At 54.8% G+C, this 17,508-nt stretch overlaps 2 protein-coding genes across 13 annotated transcripts in view; both read left to right on the plus strand.

Annotated features, from left to right (window-relative positions):
• Window positions 1-3,241, plus strand: part of GBF1 (golgi brefeldin A resistant guanine nucleotide exchange factor 1) — a 118,559-nt gene extending 115,318 nt beyond the window's left edge. For all 9 annotated transcript variants that reach the window (XM_087432506.1, XM_087432505.1, XM_014785684.2 and 6 more), the window contains 7 exons: window positions 244-394; window positions 501-631; window positions 836-937; window positions 1,221-1,334; window positions 1,484-1,664; window positions 1,813-1,941; window positions 2,410-3,241. In XM_087432506.1, the coding sequence (XP_087288632.1) occupies window positions 244-394; window positions 501-631; window positions 836-937; window positions 1,221-1,334; window positions 1,484-1,664; window positions 1,813-1,941; window positions 2,410-2,690 (1,089 nt within the window). In that variant the 3' untranslated portion in view covers window positions 2,691-3,241. The remainder of the gene's footprint in view (window positions 1-243; window positions 395-500; window positions 632-835; window positions 938-1,220; window positions 1,335-1,483; window positions 1,665-1,812; window positions 1,942-2,409) is intronic.
• A 7,524-nt stretch (window positions 3,242-10,765) lies between these two features.
• On the plus strand, window positions 10,766-17,368 carry NFKB2 (nuclear factor kappa B subunit 2). 4 transcript variants are annotated; one of them, XM_087432512.1, is made up of 22 exons: window positions 10,766-11,056; window positions 11,328-11,412; window positions 11,530-11,570; window positions 11,831-11,929; window positions 12,009-12,160; window positions 12,416-12,522; window positions 12,611-12,769; window positions 13,052-13,156; window positions 13,285-13,370; window positions 13,446-13,584; window positions 13,821-13,949; window positions 14,079-14,288; window positions 14,368-14,509; window positions 14,898-15,012; window positions 15,105-15,318; window positions 15,470-15,639; window positions 15,764-15,866; window positions 15,996-16,147; window positions 16,277-16,346; window positions 16,579-16,751; window positions 16,890-17,001; window positions 17,107-17,368. In XM_087432512.1, the coding sequence occupies exons 1-22, from the start codon at window positions 11,036-11,038 to the stop codon at window positions 17,226-17,228; spliced, it is 2,706 nt and encodes a 901-aa protein (XP_087288638.1). In that variant the 5' UTR covers window positions 10,766-11,035; the 3' UTR covers window positions 17,229-17,368. The 4 variants fall into 4 exon arrangements, with proteins under 4 accessions (XP_087288638.1, XP_004428058.1, XP_087288637.1 ...); XM_004428001.3 differs by having other exon boundaries at window positions 11,331-11,412; XM_087432511.1 differs by having other exon boundaries at window positions 10,767-11,056; window positions 17,104-17,368.
• Window positions 17,369-17,508: the final 140 nt, after the last annotated feature.

Below are 17,508 nucleotides of genomic sequence, written 5' to 3' on the forward strand. Positions count from 1 at the left end.
TTAGTCCACATGTCTCCTCAAGTCTCCTCTACTAGAAGTAATATCCAACTTTGAGAAACACTGGCTAGGACTGGGGCAACCAGCTCATAAAGTTCGAGGAGAACAGAGTGGTGAGGGGGTGGAGTATGGTGTGATTGGTACCAGGAGCTCCCTTGAGAACTCAGTCAGGGACAGTGAGGGGGACGGGGGGGTGGTTCCACCACACCTAACCCCACTCATGTCCTGCCCCTCCTGTGACCCCAGTTGCTAGACCTGATGCACACCCTGCACACGCGGGCAGCCTCTATCTACAGCTCATGGGCAGAGGAGCAGGGCCACCTGGAGACAGGTGGCCGGAAGATTGAAGCGGATTCACGCACCCTCTGGGCCCGCTGCTGGTGCCCTTTACTGCAGGGTAAACCTCCAGGGAGCAAGCAGGGCAGGGGCAGAGGTGGAGCTGAAACTTGGGAAGTACCAGGATCAGGATGCCTGAAGGATCCTGAGCCTGTTCTCGCTCTCAGGCATTGCCTGCCTGTGCTGTGACGCCCGGCGCCAGGTGCGGATGCAGGCGCTGACCTATCTGCAGCGAGCACTACTGGTACATGATCTGCAAAAGCTAGACGCCCTGGAATGGGAGTCCTGTTTTAACAAGGTAGGACTTCCCTCTGGTATTAAGGTACAGTTCAAATCCTTAAGACAAGGAGAGCCAGGCAGCCTGAAGAGCCTCTAACGTCAGTCCTCAGCCTGCATCATACCTTCCTTTCTGCTCTTTATTCATTCACCCCAGCCCCTGGCTTCCTTGGGGCAAGGCTGCCAACGGACTCTACTAGGGAGACATTGGCTCTTTACCCACCAGGTGCTGTTTCCTCTACTGACCAAGCTCTTGGAGAACATCAGCCCTGCAGATGTGGGCGGGATGGAAGAGACCCGGATGAGGGCTTCCACACTGCTCTCTAAGGTACTGCTTACCACCCGGCACCTACCCACTCTCCCTACAGCTGCCTCTTCCCAAGGAGGGAAGCCACAGCTTCTGGCAGGACCTAGAGATGCAGTATAGATGCTCAGGACCCCCACCTATGGAGACTCAGCAGGACCCAGGGACTTGGGAGGGTTCTGAAATTCAGAGGAATCTCTGATCTAAGATTTCCCTGCAAGATAGGGTAGGCTTGCCTCCCAGCCTTGGAGAGGGGTGCAGAAGGCTCCCACCCTACCCTCGGCTGAAAGGGGCTGGTGGGCCATAGGTCTTCCTGCAGCACCTGTCTCCACTGCTGTCACTCTCTACCTTTGCGGCCCTCTGGCTGACCATCCTGGACTTCATGGACAAGTACATGCACGCAGGCTCCAGCGACTTACTAGTACGTTCTGTGTCAGCCCAACTCCCGTTGCCTGCTTCCTCTCCCACTTGTTGGGAAGACTTGCTGTTTTCCCCTTGGTGGCTACCTCCTCCTTACCATATTCCACCATGCCCTGTTTCCTATTCTCATGGTCCCACTGCTGGCTGCAGTCAGAGGCCATCCCTGAGTCTCTGAAGAACATGCTTCTGGTGATGGACACAGCGGAGATTTTCCACAGTGCAGATGCCCGAGGAGGCAAACCCTCAGCCCTCTGGGAGATCACCTGGGAGCGCATTGACTGTTTTCTGCCCCACCTACGAGATGAGCTCTTCAAGCAGACTGTCATCCAGGGTAAGGGGCTCAGCCCAACTTCATCAAAAAGAGTCCAGAGCTAATTAGTTCTCTGTGCCCTAGCAGGGTGGGAAGACTGCTGGGGAGCCAGGGTTCTGCTTGACAGAAAGCACTAAGAGCTGCCATCTGGATTCTCTACCCTCCCCAGACCCCATACCTGTGGAGCCTCATGCCCAAAAACCTCTGGCCTCAGCCCACTTGACTCCTGCTGCTGGTGACACCAGGACACCTGGCCACCCACCTCTTCCAGAGATGCCCTCTGAGCTGGGGGCCTGTGGTGAGTCCCTTTGGGCTAGCCTGCTCAGTTTTAAGCAGGAAGTAGGAAGCCTAGGAGGAGGCCCAGGGCAGCTTGGGATTGCTGCTGAACATGGGCTGTGAGCCAGGGGGAAGGAGGGAACCAGAGAATCCTGTTCGCCTGCTCTTCTGTGGGAAATGGCAGTATCAAATAAGCTATGATGAGCTGCAGCTTGAGATTTTCAGGCTTAGGAGGAGAAGGCTGGATCGGGGACTTGGAATGAATATGCAGAGATTCTAGTAAAGACCAGACCAAAATTAACCTGACTGGAGGTACAGCAAAGGAAGTAGAGGGTAAATATAAGGTAGCTGGACATTGGAATGGGTTTTGAGGGGAGACTCCCAACTATTTAGCCTGAGAGGGGTCATTTTGCTCACAGGAATGGGGAGGAGGAACGGCTGGGGAATGGGAGGCAAGGAGTCTTATGCAGCCACCTTGCTCTCCCTATAGACTTTGAGAAGCCCGAGGGCCCCCGACCTGCGAACAGCAGCTCCCCTGGATCATCTGTGGCGTCTAGCCCCAGAAGGCTGAGCCCTACCCCAGATGGGCCTCCACCCCTGGCTCAGCCCCCACTGATCCTGCAGCCCTTGGCCTCCCCACTGCAGGTGGGCGTGCCACCCATGACTCTGCCCATCATCCTCAACCCTGCTCTCATCGAGGCCACCTCACCAGTGCCCCTCCTGGCCACACCCCGCCCCACAGACCCCATGCCCACCTCCGAGGTCAACTAAGGCAAGCCCCTCAGAGATCAGGACCAGTACTTCCTAGCAGGCTGTCCCAGAGGCCACAAACTCTTCAGGCCCAGCCCAAGCTGCTGTCGCTGCTACTTGGATGGGGACCTGAAACAGAGAACTTTTATAGCCCCTCCTGGGACCCACAATCAGACTGCAGGACCTTCATCCTCCTCTGCTTTCCATTCCTGGGGATCCAACCTGAGAGTGCACTCAGGTATCATCTGCAGTCTGGCAGCTCTGGGGAGGCATCACTGTGCCAGCCCTGCAATGCCCACCCTCACCCCCTCCTGCCTGTGGTCAGGCATTGAGAGCCAAGCCAACCACTCTGCACTTTGTTTCCCTCTCCCATTCCCACTCATATCAGCCCTGGGCCACCTCCTCCAGTTCTTCCTTTTATTAATTAGTTGGTCAGTTTGGAGAGTTGATTGGCACCATAGAGGGTGGGCAGGTGGGCCTGGATGGGGGGACTGCCCACAGGAGCATGTACATATGGAAAAACAGGACAACAATGGACTTTTTATGATGTAATAAATGTCTTAGTACCAACATCACTGCCTTTCCTTCTGTTTTCCTTCTGGAGCTTGAGGGCGCCATGTTAAAGGGATACTCAGGACTTGAGCCTTGCATCAACAGAAGTGAGGCCGAGCCTACCAACATTCTGGCCATGTGGCCCCCGGCTACCAGCCAGCCAGATACCAGGACTGGGGTCAGGATTCCTTCACCACTGCTGCCACCCCCACCACCACCACTACAGCAGTGCGCCCTTGTCACTCAAGATGTGTCAGGGGCTTGGGCAGTTGTCCGCTTCCCTAACTGCTCCAAGGGAGACACCTGAGACAGCCTAGGCTGGGGTCAAAAGGAAGGTGAACCAGAGCTGAGCTGTAGTTATTCAGAAGTCTTTCTTCAAATGTGCCTCGTGGTCCAGGAGCACAAAGGAGCCCATGGGGCTTAGGAGTGGGGGACCATCTTGTCCACAGCTGTGATCATGTGTTTCTGGGCACAGGGCATTCATTTTGGCCCAAAACTGAGGAGGGACGATTTCTTCCTGCCCCACAGCCTCCATCCATCCCAGTCACTGAAGCATGATTGGAGGACGCCTCCCCTTCTTTCCCTTTGTGTCAGGGTAAGACAAGTGGGAGTGTGCATGGGGCAGGCAGTGTGGCTCCTGCAGAGCCGAGGTACTGTGGGTGGGATGCAGAATGCTATATATTAAGCTTTGCCAAGTAAAGCATCTACACCATCTTGGCTTCCTTCTCCACAATGGTCCCTTCCTGCTCTGGGGAAAGGGGAAGGCAGGGAGTGGTACCCTGTTGTACTACCAGCTGGCCTCCCCCATGGAGAGTTAAGGGCACTCACCCTCTTCATTTGGGCCCAGCTGGCTATGTGATCATTCAGCACCTCAGGCTTCCCTTTGCTTAGCACAAGCTCATGGATGTTGCTGGGAGTTTGGACCTCTGTAAGTGCCTCCCTTGGGTGTAGAAAAGAGCGCCTTGGAAATGGGGACAGCCTGATGTGGAAAAATACTGACATGAGACCTGAAGCTCCTACAGTAATTTCTCTCTCTTCTCTTCCTTCTCCCCCAAGTAGTCCAGACCATGACTGATTTCCACACTCACCAGAAGCCTCACCTGACCCTACCCCTCAGAAAATTAGGAGTATGACTGCACTCTGGATCTGCACTTTTCTGAATGGGTACAGAAAAGCCTGGGTCTATAGTCAGGTAGATACTAGGGCCCTTGGCTTCAGCTATGATGTCTCTGTTTTCCCATCTGAACCCCACAGGCTCTGCCTTTAGAAGCTTCCACGTATTTTCCTGTGGGGGAAATAATGTTGGCTGCTGCAGAGAACTCTGAAGGCCATCCTATGAACAAAGGAATATGACAAGCCTTTGTCCCACAGTCTGCAAATATTGGGAAAGAAGCTGGAGTTATTGCAAATTGACCCTCTCCTGGCTTCTTAGCAAAGAAAAACATTTGTCAGAAGTCTCATTCTGTTACAGAAAGATCATCTGACACATACATGACTTGTGTTGTTGACAATGTCTCTGAGAAGGGAAAGGAAGCTACAAGAGAAACTAATATAAAGGCCTTAATTCTGACCAACAAGGAAGAATGGCTTGGTGATGTGGAAGTGACAAAAAACTTTGTGGGAAAGTAATAGTGTAATCTGGAGGGATATACTGGTCTTAATGGTATCTCCTGTAAGAACTCTAGGATAGCAGATTTCAAAAAGGCCAGAGGAAAGCTAGAGACCTAAGACCCTAACATGGAGAAGTGATATTGTGGGAGCACCTATATGTCTAAATATTAAGTGCACTGCTCACACAACCTTGTATTTACTCCTCTTACAAGGGAGGCAACAGGTTCAGAGAGGCCCAGTCCCAGTCCCTGGGAAGTTAGAGAGTTGGGACTCAAACCCAGGTCTGTCTCACTCTAAACCTCATGGTCTTTCCTATGACACTTCCTCAATTCAAAAGTAGTGGTGGTGGTAGTGTGGAAACCCTCCAGAGCTACACACGTTTTCTGTAGCTTCTCATGAAGAATAAAAGGTTGAGCATCTGAAGAAATAGGCTGTTACCTAGTGAGCTAAGAGTTCACTAGAAAACTGGAAAGAGAAGCACATAACCAAGAATTAATGAATTTTCCAAGCACATAAGAATGATATCAGGAAGGATGAACTACAGAATTAGCTACAATGGACACACACCTTCCCCACCCCCCACCAAAAAAAAAAAATGCTAGGAACAACAAAAATGTGGCTACTTGAGCCCTTAGGTACTTACCTTTGTTGAGGGCTCACTGCTTGGGAGATAGTGGCTGTGAGAAAACAGGAACCACTCAGAGGCCCCTGGGCTTCAGCTGAGGAGAAGGAACTTTAGTTCAAGTAAACATTTCATCACCCCCTCTTTGAAATAGCCTTCATTCGGCTTCTGAGACACTAGTTTTTCTTAGTTCTCCCCTCCTTCACTAGCCATGCCTTTTCAATTTCCTTTGTTGGCTCCTCCTCATCTCCACAGCCTCTGAACATTAGAATGCCACAGAGCTTAGCCTTTCTCCTCAAATCCTTTCTCTACACTCAATTGCTGGGTGATGTTGTCCACTGTCAAGACTTTAAATGCCATCGCGTCCCACATACAGCAACTGGAAGGATGTGCAACTATGACGTACAGCTATCTACTGGGGCTTTGGGGAAAAAAAGGGAGGAGGGTTGGCAATAGATGTTAGCTCAGAGCCGGTCTTCCTCAGCAAAAAGAGGAGGATTGGCATGGATGTTAGCTCAGGGCTGATCTCACAAAAAAATAAAAATAAAAAATAAATACCATCCATTACACTGACTTTATGCCCAACTACCCCTCATCATCTCTTGCATGCTGTGTAGGCTCTCAAATATAACAAACTTAAGAAGGGCCGGCCCTGTGGCTTAGCGGTTAAGTGCGTGCGCTCCGCTGCTGGCGGCCCGGGTTCGGATCCCGGGCGCGCAGCAACGCACGGCTTCTCAGGCCATGCTGAGGCCGTGTCCCACATACAGCAACTAGAAGGATGTGCAGCTATGACATACAACTATCTACTGGGGCTTTGGTGGAAAAATAAATAAATAAATAAAATTATTAAAAAAAAAAAACTTAAGAAGAAAAATTCTTGGGGCTGCCCCGGTGGCTTAGTGGTTAAGTTCACGTGTTCCATTTCGGCGGCCTAGGGTTCGCCAGTTGGGATCCTGGGCGCGGACCTACTCACCGCTCATCAAGCCATGCTGAGGTGGCATCCCACATAGAAGAGCTACAACTCTACAACTATGATACACAACTATGTACTGGGGCTTTGGGGAGGAAAAAGAAAAAAGAGAAAGATTGGCAACAGATGTTAGTGTAGGGCTAATCTTCCGCAATAAATGAATGAACAAATGAATGAATGAATGAATGAAAAATTCTTGATCACCCCCTACAAATCTGCTCCTCCCCCAGTCTGCCCCATATCACTACAGGGCAACTCCATTCTTCCAGGTTCTTATGCCAAAAACCTCCCCCCTTTTCTCACATCCTACATCCCATCCCTCAGCAAGTCTTGTTGCTTCTTTCTTATCTGTCTAGAATGTGACTATTTCTCATCATCCTCACCCACTACCACCCAAGTCTAAGCCATGGTCTATTGGACTACTGGTCTCCTTCCTTCATTCTAGTTCCACACTCTCTATACTCTACTCTCCACACAGCAGCCAAATGGATCTGTTTAAAACATGTCATATCATTTTCACTCCACTGTTCAAAACCCTTCACTGGCTTTCCATCTCATTCAGAATAAAATCCAGAGTTCCTACTTTATCCCACCTACCTAACCTTCTTGCTGTTCCTCAAATATACCAAACACATTCATATCAGACCTTTCCACTGCTAGTCCCTCCACCTGGAATGCTCTTCCCTCAAATATCCACAGAACTCCCTCACTTTTTTCAAGTCACTATTGAAATGTTACCTCATCAGAGAAAATGTCCTGACTGCCACACAGAAAACCCTGTCACTCTCTATCCCCTAAACTACTTTATTTTTCTCCATAGCACTTACCACCAACTGACGTATTATACATCCATTTGATTTTTGAAAACAGGGACATTGTTTTCTAGCGTAAGCCCTCACTGCTTGTTGTTGAATGAGTGGACTAAATTTATGGTGCCTCTGCTCCAGGCTAGGCCTAGTGCTAGGGCTGGGCACAGAAATAGAGACAATCATTAGGTTGGAAATTAGTGGAACCAACAATGAAGAGGTTTCTTAAGCCTAGATAGAAAAGGCTATAGCAACTGACAATAAACTTCAAGTCAGTTAAAATATCCAGGCCATGGGCCGGCCCCATGGCTTGGCAGTTGGGTGCACGCACTCCGCTACTGGCGGACCGGGTTCGGATCCCGGGCGCGCACCGATGTACCGCTTGTCCAGCCATGCTGAGGCAGCGTCCCACATACAGCAACTAAGAAGGATGTGCAACTATGACATACAACTATGTACTGGGGCTTTGGGGAGAAAAAGGGAGAAGAAAAAGGAGGAGGATTGGCAATAGATTTTAGCTCAGGGCTGGTCTTCCTCAGCAAAAAGAGGAGGATTGGCATGGATGTTAGCTCAGGGCTGATCTTCCTCACAAAAATAAAAAAATTAAAAAATCCAGGCCAGCACTGGGAATTGGTGGAGCTGACTGATGGGTAAATAGGGGTTCATTATACTATTTCTCCACTCTTTATATGTTTGAAATTTTCTATAATAAAGGTTTTGCTTTTTAAAAATCTTCAGGTAAATTACATCTCAGAATCTTATAACTAAAATAGCTCTACCTCTTTGGGTACTTTTAGAGACGTTGTGGAGACTGGAAGAATTCATGCCAATTTCAACTGGTGGTTTATGAGCACTTTGAAAGGACAGTCGTGATCAGTGGCAACCAGCACAGGTTCACAAAGTTGGAGTATACCAAACTAACCTCATTCCAGGTTAAGAGTTAAGGATCTGATTTACCAGGGGCCTATAGTGGACAATATCCCTGGATTTCAGCAAATTGTTTGATAGTATCTTATATTTACTTGAGAGGCCCACAGTGGGGTGGAAAGGCCTGCTTTGTTTTATACAGATTTGGGGAAAAGAGCTTCGTCCTAGAGTTAACAGACTGGTTTGAATTCTCACTCTTTCCTTTTCTAGCTGTGTATTTGGTTGTGTTACTTCACCTCTCTGAGCATTAATTAATTTATTCATCAGTAAAGTAAAGGTAACATTTACCTTCTAGGGTTGTTGGGAGGAAGAATAAGAACTTATACTAAAGTACCTTAACACAGTACCTAGCACATTCCATTTTCCGGCAAGATGAAGAGGAGGGGGAAGTAACAGGAAATAGAGAGTCCAAATTAAGGGCCATAATGATCTCCCTTTATGCAGAGCTAGTGCGGGCCTGTAATTCCATTAGGAAGAAGGGCAGGGATAAATTGCGGGAAAGATCTGAAACAACAGCCTGTGTTCCACCGTGAGCCTAAGGGAGGATGACTCCAGGAATGGAGATTACTCACGGAATCGCCTAAAGAGAAACTCTACCAACCAGAGATGTCCAGCCTAGGAGTCAGTACTTTGTGAAATCCTATACTGACCTTGCTGCCCACTAGTGTTCAAGAGGAAGTTGAGAAATATATAAAAGGCAATTTCCTACATCGGAAGAATTTTGACCTATTGAGATTTTGCACGCATTTTCAATTCTAATATGAGCTCCTGAGCTCAAGTGGGTCTGAAAGTCTGGCTCGCTATGAACCTGCCATTTATATAAGAGGTTTTAGGTCGGGATTGTCCCTTCCAGGGGAGGATTACGGAGATTCCGTGAGGCTCCAGAAAGGCCGCCAGATGGCGCCCTGCGACCGACTGAAAAATCAACTTCCTTCCTCTTCCCCTAACTCTTCCTGGCAGCAGGGTCCCGCTCCGAGCGGGGCACCGCAGGGCTGGGGCCCGCCAGCTTCCCCCTGGGGTTCCCCAGCTTCAGAGGTGGCCAAGCGTTAGGCACAGCATAAGCCAAGTAGCAGACTGGGCTGCCAGCCGTCTGGGGCAGGCCTGGGTGGGTGAGAAGACCGGAGCCGGGGCCCTCGGCCCGGGAATGACAGTCAGTCAGCGGATCCCGCCTCAGGCTGATCCCCCAGCCAGAGCTCACGGCTGGGTGACAGGCATCCCCACTCCCGGCTCCCCGCGCTGCGCGAATCTTTTCCCCTCTAAGAGGCGCACCTGAGTCGCTCCCGATTGGCTGCGCGAGTCCGGGAGTTAAACTTTCAGCCAATGAAAAAGGGCATGGGGCGTGACGCACGCACACGTCACGGGAATTCCCCCCTCCCGGGGGCGGAAAAGGGGCTTTCCCGGCTGGAGCCCTGGTGGCTGGAGAGGTGTCGCGACCCGTCCGAGGTGGGTCGGGCCGGGAGAGAAGCCGGAACCGGAGCCGCCGCCGCGGTGAGTGGCGAGGTCCAGACCTCCCGGGTGCCCGGGACACGGGGAAGGGCGGGAAGAGGGCCCTTACCTGACTCTGAGCCCGGGGCTGGAGAGCGGCTTATGCACGCGCGCGCGCGCGCGAACACACACACACAGATCACACACACGAACAAGACACACAGATACACATCGACATCCATGTACAAAGACATGCCGACCCGTACGTACACCTACACGTATGCCAGCGTGTGTATAGCATTGCCCATGCAGTCGACTCGCACACACATGCACACGCAAACATGCTCCCACAGATGTCTGGACCCATACTATTCACGTACAAACTCAAAGACAGGTTCACCTGTGCCCTTACATATCAAGACATGCTCAGGCATGTGTCCACACTGAGAAGTTTAAGGACGCTCACCTGTACACAGACATGCTGACTGGCACACGCATGTTGACGCCATGCACACACAACACGCACGCAAGCACATGGGCCGAAACACACTGGTATACCTGTGATGGAGAGACACACATGTATTACACACGGCTCTGGGACTGGGGCGGGGGTCGTGGGCACGCAGAGCAGGTGCAGTGGGAGAAGCAACAGCTGTTAAGATGTTTCGGGGAGAGGTAATAGAGGAGCCCATCCCAAGGAAGAGACACCTTTCCTCCCCCCGCCCGGTGGCCCCAGAGTCCGGTTCTCGGGGCAGAACCCCGGGGCCCCCCACTGGGAAGAGCCCCCGCCTACAGGCCTTCGGGGAGGAGGCCTTCCTACAGCAGGAATGTCCCCCCAAAAGCCCCCAGGGTGAATCAGCCGTGGCCTCCCTCGGGGTAGAAAATCCCAAGGTTGCTCCAGGACGGGGGAGGGGATGGAGGCAGACGTGGACCCGGACTGGAAGCCTCCCCCGGCCATGAAAGACCCTCTGGTCCCCGGCGCCTGCCTGGAGGGAGGAGGGGGCCCAACCCACACGGGGGCTTCCCTGGGGTCTGGTTGCCCCTCTGCCCACTGAGAGGCTACGGGCGCCCGCAGGCCAGAGACGACCGCGCGCCCCTCCCGCCGCGGGGGCGTGGCCAGTGGCGTCATTTCCAGGCCCGCCCCCTCCGGCCCCGCCTCCCCGCTGGTATTTTCGGGACTTTCCTAAGCTGTTCTAACTTTCCTGCCCCTTCCCCGGCCCAGCCCAGCCCAGCTCCGGATCTCGCCCTCCACCGGATCTCGCCCGCCACACCCGGACGGGTGGCTGGAGGAGATCGGACCCTCCCCCAAATCTGGGCCCCCCTTTCTCCCCCCACTCTCGTCCTGATCTCTCTCTCTCCCCGCCACTCCCCCCCACCTAAGGCGGGCGCCTGAAACTCTGGGAAACAGAACCCGGCCGGAGCCACCAGATAGAGCCGGGCCTAGCCCAGAGACATGGAGAGTTGCTACGACCCAGTGAGTCACGCCACCTGACCTGAAGCCGGCGGCTGCCCCCCTGTGTTTGTCTGCTTGTCTGCCTGTCTGTCCGAGTCCCCTCTGCTCCCCTACGCCTGTAATGCCCTCGGATTACCTCAGCCTGCTTATCAGTCTGTCTGCAAAGTTTCCAATAGGAGCTTTCTTATGGGCCTGGGAAGGAGAGGGAGTGATTAGTAAGGGCTTCGAGAGCTGGGAAGTGGAGGGCTCTGGAGGTGGCTCAGAATCAGCTGCCACCTGTCTCTCTCCAAAGCAGGGTCTGGATGGTATCATTGAATATGATGATTTCAAATTCAACCCATCCATTGTAGAGCCCAAGGAGCCGGCCCCAGAGACAGGTTAGTAAGTCCCCTAACATCCCCTTGTCTTAGAGGGAGGGGGAGGGAGGAGCATGTGCCCTCTGCCTTGGGGATGGGCTCAGAGATCCTGGCTTAGCAAGGCCCCTCTGTCCCCAGCTGATGGTCCCTACCTGGTGATCGTGGAACAGCCTAAGCAGGTGAGTGAGTGGAAGGGATGGTGTAGGATGGCTTCAGCTTTGGGAGCAAGTGGGGTAGTTGTAGCTGGGTGGCCATGGGGAGGGTCACTGACCACAGAGGCCACTTTGGGTTGGGATGATTGGCTGCTGCTGATCACAGTGGTGTGGTTGTGGTTCAAGACCGACACTACCAGTCATTATGGTCACTGCTGGCTGGGGGTATGGCTGGCTTGGGGGGAGTCTCTCCTGGTCACAATGTCACTCTGCCCTGGGACCTTCAGCGAGGCTTCCGATTTCGATATGGCTGTGAAGGCCCCTCCCACGGGGGACTGCCAGGTGCCTCCAGCGAGAAGGGCCGGAAGACTTATCCCACTGTCAAGGTGAGCCAGGATGGTGCTGGAGGGTGGGCTAGTGGATAGTGTGTCCAGGGGCGTTACTGACAGCCCTCACCCCTCTCAGATCTGTAACTACGAGGGACCAGCCAAGATCGAGGTGGACCTGGTAACACACAGTGACCCGCCTCGTGCTCACGCCCACAGCCTGGTGGGCAAGCAGTGCTCGGAGCTGGGGGTCTGTGCCGTGTCTGTGGGGCCCAAGGACATGACTGCCCAGTAGGTGCCCTCTGCCCCTGGCCCCCACTGGCTTGCCCCCTCATTGCCTGCCAGTCCGAGGCCCCAGCCCACCTCTGTGAGCTTAGCATCTGACCAAGGGGAGAGACTTAGGCTGGCCCCAAAACCCAAGGCCCCAACTGAAAACCAGAAAAACTTCCTAGAGGAAGTGGGGCTGAGCTGAGCCCTGGTGGTGGGGAGGGTGCCTTAGGAGGAAAGAACTGCCTGTAAAGCCTCTGACTCCCCTGCCCCCACCAGATTTAACAACCTGGGCGTCCTGCATGTGACGAAGAAGAACATGATGGAGATTATGATACAAAAACTTCAGAGGCAGCGACTCCGCTCCAGGCCCCAGGGCCTTACGGGTATGGAGGAGAGGGAGGGAGCCATGAGAGGTGGTCATGGAAGGAGTAGAGGAGGAGTCCAGGGGTCACGTCTGTGCCCATTGCCCAGAGACTGAGCGGCGGGAGCTGGAGCAGGAGGCCAAGGAGCTGAAGAAGGTGATGGATCTGAGCATTGTGCGACTGCGCTTCTCCGCCTTCCTTCGAGCCAGCGACGGCTCCTTCTCCCTGCCCCTGAAGCCAGTTATCTCCCAGCCCATCCATGACAGCAGTGAGTATCCTGACCACCTGGCGTGCCCCACAGGGAAATGGGGGCAACCTCAAGCTGTGGAGTCAGATTGGTCTGGGTTTGAACTTGGCCCTGCCACGTATGAGCTGAGTGATCTTGAGCAAGTCATTTCCCCTGAGTGTGGCTTCTGTCTTGAGTAAATGAAGATCCTAGCAGTTCCTATACCTCTTGGGGTTGCTCAGACAATAATACAAAGCACCTGGCTCCATAAATGGGGCTATGGCTATTATATCATCTCAAGTAATTGATATCCCACCCCCATAGAGTCTCCTGGGGCCTCGAACCTGAAGATTTCTCGAATGGACAAGACAGCTGGCTCTGTGCGGGGTGGAGATGAAGTTTATCTGCTTTGTGACAAGGTGCAGAAAGGTGAGGCTGGAGCCCAGGCTGGGAGCTATGGATGCTGGCTGTCAAGATTGGGGGCCAGGGCAGCCCCAGGACAAATGGCCCTGGAGATTCCAAGAGGAGTTGTGGCAAAGCTTCAATTTTCCCTGTAGATGACATTGAAGTTCGATTCTACGAGGATGATGAGAATGGATGGCAGGCCTTTGGGGACTTCTCTCCCACAGATGTTCATAAACAGGTACCCTAGGGCCAGGGCTGGGGGCCTAAGGCTAGGTCGAGGCCTCAATGACACCTTTTGTTCTCCTTCCCGCAGTATGCCATCGTGTTCAGGACACCTCCGTATCACAAGATGAAGATTGAGCGTCCTGTAACCGTGTTCCTGCAACTGAAACGCAAGCGTGGGGGGGATGTCTCTGACTCCAAACAGTTCACCTATTACCCTCTGGTAGAAGGTGGAGCTGGGCTGAAGATCCCAGGGGGGGCTGGAGGGTGGGAGCTGGGCTGGAGGGTCCCAAGAACTAGATCAGGGCACCCATGAGTCAAGTCAGGAGTGGGGAAGGTCCCAGGAAGAGGTCGTCTTAGGAGCCGGCCTGGGGGCTTTTGGGGGAAGAGCCATTACCAAACTTGGGACAGGTCTCTAGAGGCCCATGAGTTGGGATTTTAACATCTCATTTCCCTCTGCCCCCAGACAAGGAGGAGGTGCAGCGGAAGCGGAGGAAAGCCTTGCCCACCTTCTCCCAGCACTTCGGGGGTGGCTCCCACATGGGTGGAGGCTCCGGGGGCTCAGCTGGGGGTTACGGAGGAGCTGGAGGAGGAGGTGAGGGGGTGCTTGTGGGGGGAAGCGGGATGGAGGAGGGAGGGGTAAAGGAGAGAGAGGTTGTGGGGGAAGAAATCTGGGAGAGTCCTGGCTGGTGCCCCCTCCCCACAGCCCTGCCTGTCTCTACAGGTGGCAGCCTCGGCTTTTTCTCCTCCTCCTTGGCCTACAACCCCTATCAGTCCGGTGCGGCCCCAATGGGCTGCTACCCGGGAGGCGGGGGCGGGGCGCAGATGGCCGCCGGGGCGCCTAACGTGGATGCTGGGGAGGAAGCAGCAGAGCCGAGCGCGTCCCCCGTGATGCCCCAGCAGGAACCGCAGGCCCCGGAGCTGCTGCAGCGAGGTATGGCCTCCAGAATCAGGGCGGACGGGACGCTGGGGGTGGGAACCTAGCCCTCGCCCACGCCGCCTGTCGCCCCCAGCCCGGGAGTACAACGCGCGTCTGTTCGGCCTGGCGCAGCGCAGCGCCCGAGCCTTGCTCGACTACGGCGTCACGGCGGACGCGCGCGCGCTGCTGGCGGGACAGCGCCACCTGCTGACGGCGCAGGATGAGAACGGAGACACGTAGGTGGGCGGGAGGGTGGACAACGGGGGCTCCCAGGGTGGATGGAAGATCGTGGGGTGCGGGGCAGGAAAGGGACCTGCAAAGAGCCAGGGCTCTGAAGTTGGACAGACCCAGTTTTAAGTCCGGCTTCGCTATATACTAGTTCTGTTCACGTACTTAATCTTTCCACACTTCAGTTTTGTCGACTTTAAAGGGGCACAATAATAGTATTTATCTACCGCAAAAGGTGCTCGGAAGGATTAAGTTTACGTGCTGCGATGCCCTTGGAGACGTCTGGGCTCGACAGGCCCCCGCGAGGAAGATTATGGAGGCAGTGGGGTTTTGAGGGTAGAGGATGCTCTGAGTGGCTGGGCTTGCTAGGCTAGAGTCTCACTCCCCAACCCCCAGGCCGCTACACCTGGCCATCATCCACGGGCAGACCAGTGTCATCGAGCAGATAGCCCACGTTATCTACCATGCCCAGCACCTGGGCATTGTCAATCTCACCAACCACCTGCACCAGGTGAGGGGCACCTGTTGGTGAGGGGGTAGAGGGTGGAAGGCAGGTGGGTCTCCACCAGGGGCAGGCCTGGCTCACTTTGCCTGCGTCCACAGACACCCCTGCACCTGGCAGTGATCACCGGGCAGACGAGGGTGGTGAGCTTCCTGCTGCAGGTAGGCGCAGACCCAGCACTGTTGGATCGGCACGGAGACTCAGCGGTGCACCTGGCGCTGCGGGTGGGTGCTGGTGCCCCTGACCTGCTGCGTGCCCTGCTGCAGAGTGGGGTTCCCGCCATGCCCCAACTGTTGCACGTGCCGGACTTCGAGGGTGAGTTCATCAATTCATCTGGACCAGGGGGCAAGGGTGGGGACCAGGGGGGTAACTGGTCAGTGCCTAGAGTGGACATGAGGTGTCGAGGTCAGCTGGTCAGGGGCCACGTTGGGGTCACAGCTGTAGGCTGAGTATCTTGTGTCCCTAGGGCTGTACCCAGTACACCTGGCGGTCCGTGCACGGAGCCCTGAGTGCCTAGATCTGCTGGTGGACAATGGGGCTGAAGTGGAGGCTGCAGAGCGGCAGGGGGGCCGAACAGCCCTGCATCTGGCCACAGAGATGGAGGAGCTGGGGTTGGTCACCCATCTGGTCACCAAGGTGGGAATGAAGATTGTGGAAGGGGCGGGGCCAGGGGTTGTGGAGGGACCAAGGATGGTGAAGGTACAGGGGAGGGGCAGCCAATCAGTGGTGCTGTGATCAACCACTCCCTTGCACCCCACAGCTCCGTGCCAATGTGAATGCCCGCACCTTTGCGGGAAACACACCCCTACACCTGGCAGCTGGACTGGGATCCCCAACCCTTACCCGCCTCCTTCTAAAAGCTGGTCAGTCTCACCCTCTGGGGGGCATGTGCATAGGGCTGGGAGGAAAAGGGGTGCCTCCCAGTCCCCACACTTTGCAGTCTTTAATGTGCGCTCCCATTTTGCCTCCCCATGACTTCCTCCCTCCCCCAGGTGCCGACATCCACGCAGAGAACGAGGAGCCCTTGTGCCCACTACCTTCACCCCCCACCTCTGATAGTGACTCAGACTCCGAGGGGCCTGAGAGGGACACCCGAAGCAGCTTCCGGGGCCACACACCTCTTGACCTCACTCGCAGCACCAAGGTGAGGCCAACCCCGGACTGGAAGTACCAGGGAATGGGCAGCTGAGCTTACGGATGGGGTCCAGAGTATCTGGTACCTGGGCTTAAAGACTGGGATGGGAGATAGTCAAGGCTGAGGCTGTCTCCCCAGGTGAAGACCTTGCTGCTAAATGCTGCTCAGGACACCATGGCACCCCCCCTGACTCCGCCCAGCCCTGCAGGTGAGATCTCTTCACCCATTGCCAGACCCCAGACCCCTGCTCACAGAGGTCTCTTCTCCCTCAGGACCTCTGAAGCAGGCCTCTCTTTCTCCATCCTTGTCCTCCATCCGTTGCCCCAATAGCCCTGTCTGCCTTGTCTGTCAGATTACCACGGGAGAAAGGTGGTATCCAAGTATCTGTGCCTGTGCCCATCTCTGGGGGTAACTAATGTGTCTGTTTGTGTTGCCCTCAGGGCCAGAGCTGCCCCTTGAGGATACAGTCCTGCAGAACCTGGAGCATCTGCTAGATGGGCCAGAAGCCCAGGGCAGCTGGGCAGAGCTGGCAGAACGGCTGGGGCTGCGCAGTCTGGTGGACACGTATCGAAAGACGGCCTCGCCCAGTGGCAGCCTCCTGCGCAGCTACAAGGTCAGTCGGTCCCCATCCCCTGCTCCACACTTCAGCTTCCTTTCCCCAGTCTAGATCCCAGGTGCTTCCTTGGCCTCTGGGCTCCTGACCCCACACCCTAACCATCACTCAGGTCTCACGCCTCTTCCTTCTCCTCAGCTGGCTGGTGGGGACTTGGCAGGCCTGTTGGACGCCCTGTCTGACATGGGCCTAGACGAGGGAGTGAGGCTGCTGAGGGGTCCTGAGGCCCGAGACAAGCTGCCTAGCACAGGTAAAGGGTCCTATCTGGAAGGTGGATCTGGGCCTGGAGGGTGGGAGGCCTAAGTAAGGCCTTGACTCTTCCCTGTCCCCGTTCCTGTGTCCACTCCCCCAGCAGAGGCGAAGGAGGACAGTGCGTACGGGAGCCAGTCAGTGGAACAGGAGGCAGAGAAGCTGGGCCCGCCCCCTGAGCCACCAGGAGGGCTCTGCCACGGACACCCGCAGCCTCAGGTGCACTGAACTGCCACCACCCACCAGCCCCCTTCCTGGGCCCCTCTGTACAGCATCCCTGCCTATTCCAGTTCTTATTTAACACCCCATGCCCACCCCTCAGTTGGGGCAAATAAAGGATTCTCATGGGAAAGGATTCTTATTCCCAACTTATGGCAGCCCCAATGTGACTCTTGTCCCCGGAACCAGCTGCCTATCCTGGCCCCAAGCCAGACACGGTGAGAGAAGGAGGCCCAGCCGGCAAGTCCAGAGCAGTTTTAATGGGAGTGGAGGCTGTACAAGGGCAGGG

This window comes from Ceratotherium simum, chromosome 6 (assembly GCF_057802395.1).
Source record: "Ceratotherium simum simum isolate JZ-2026a chromosome 6, ASM5780239v1, whole genome shotgun sequence".
Taxonomy (NCBI): domain Eukaryota; kingdom Metazoa; phylum Chordata; class Mammalia; order Perissodactyla; family Rhinocerotidae; genus Ceratotherium; species Ceratotherium simum.

Excerpts from the sequence above, each read along its gene's own strand:
- NFKB2 (XM_087432511.1), top strand. The coding sequence starts at position 11,036 with ATGGAGAGTTGCTACGACCCA. Across the intron at positions 11,413-11,529 it reads GGAGCCGGCCCCAGAGACAG|CTGATGGTCCCTACCTGGTG; the intron begins GTTAGTAAGTCC and ends CTCTGTCCCCAG. Across the intron at positions 15,867-15,995 it reads CCGCCTCCTTCTAAAAGCTG|GTGCCGACATCCACGCAGAG; the intron begins GTCAGTCTCACC and ends TCCCTCCCCCAG.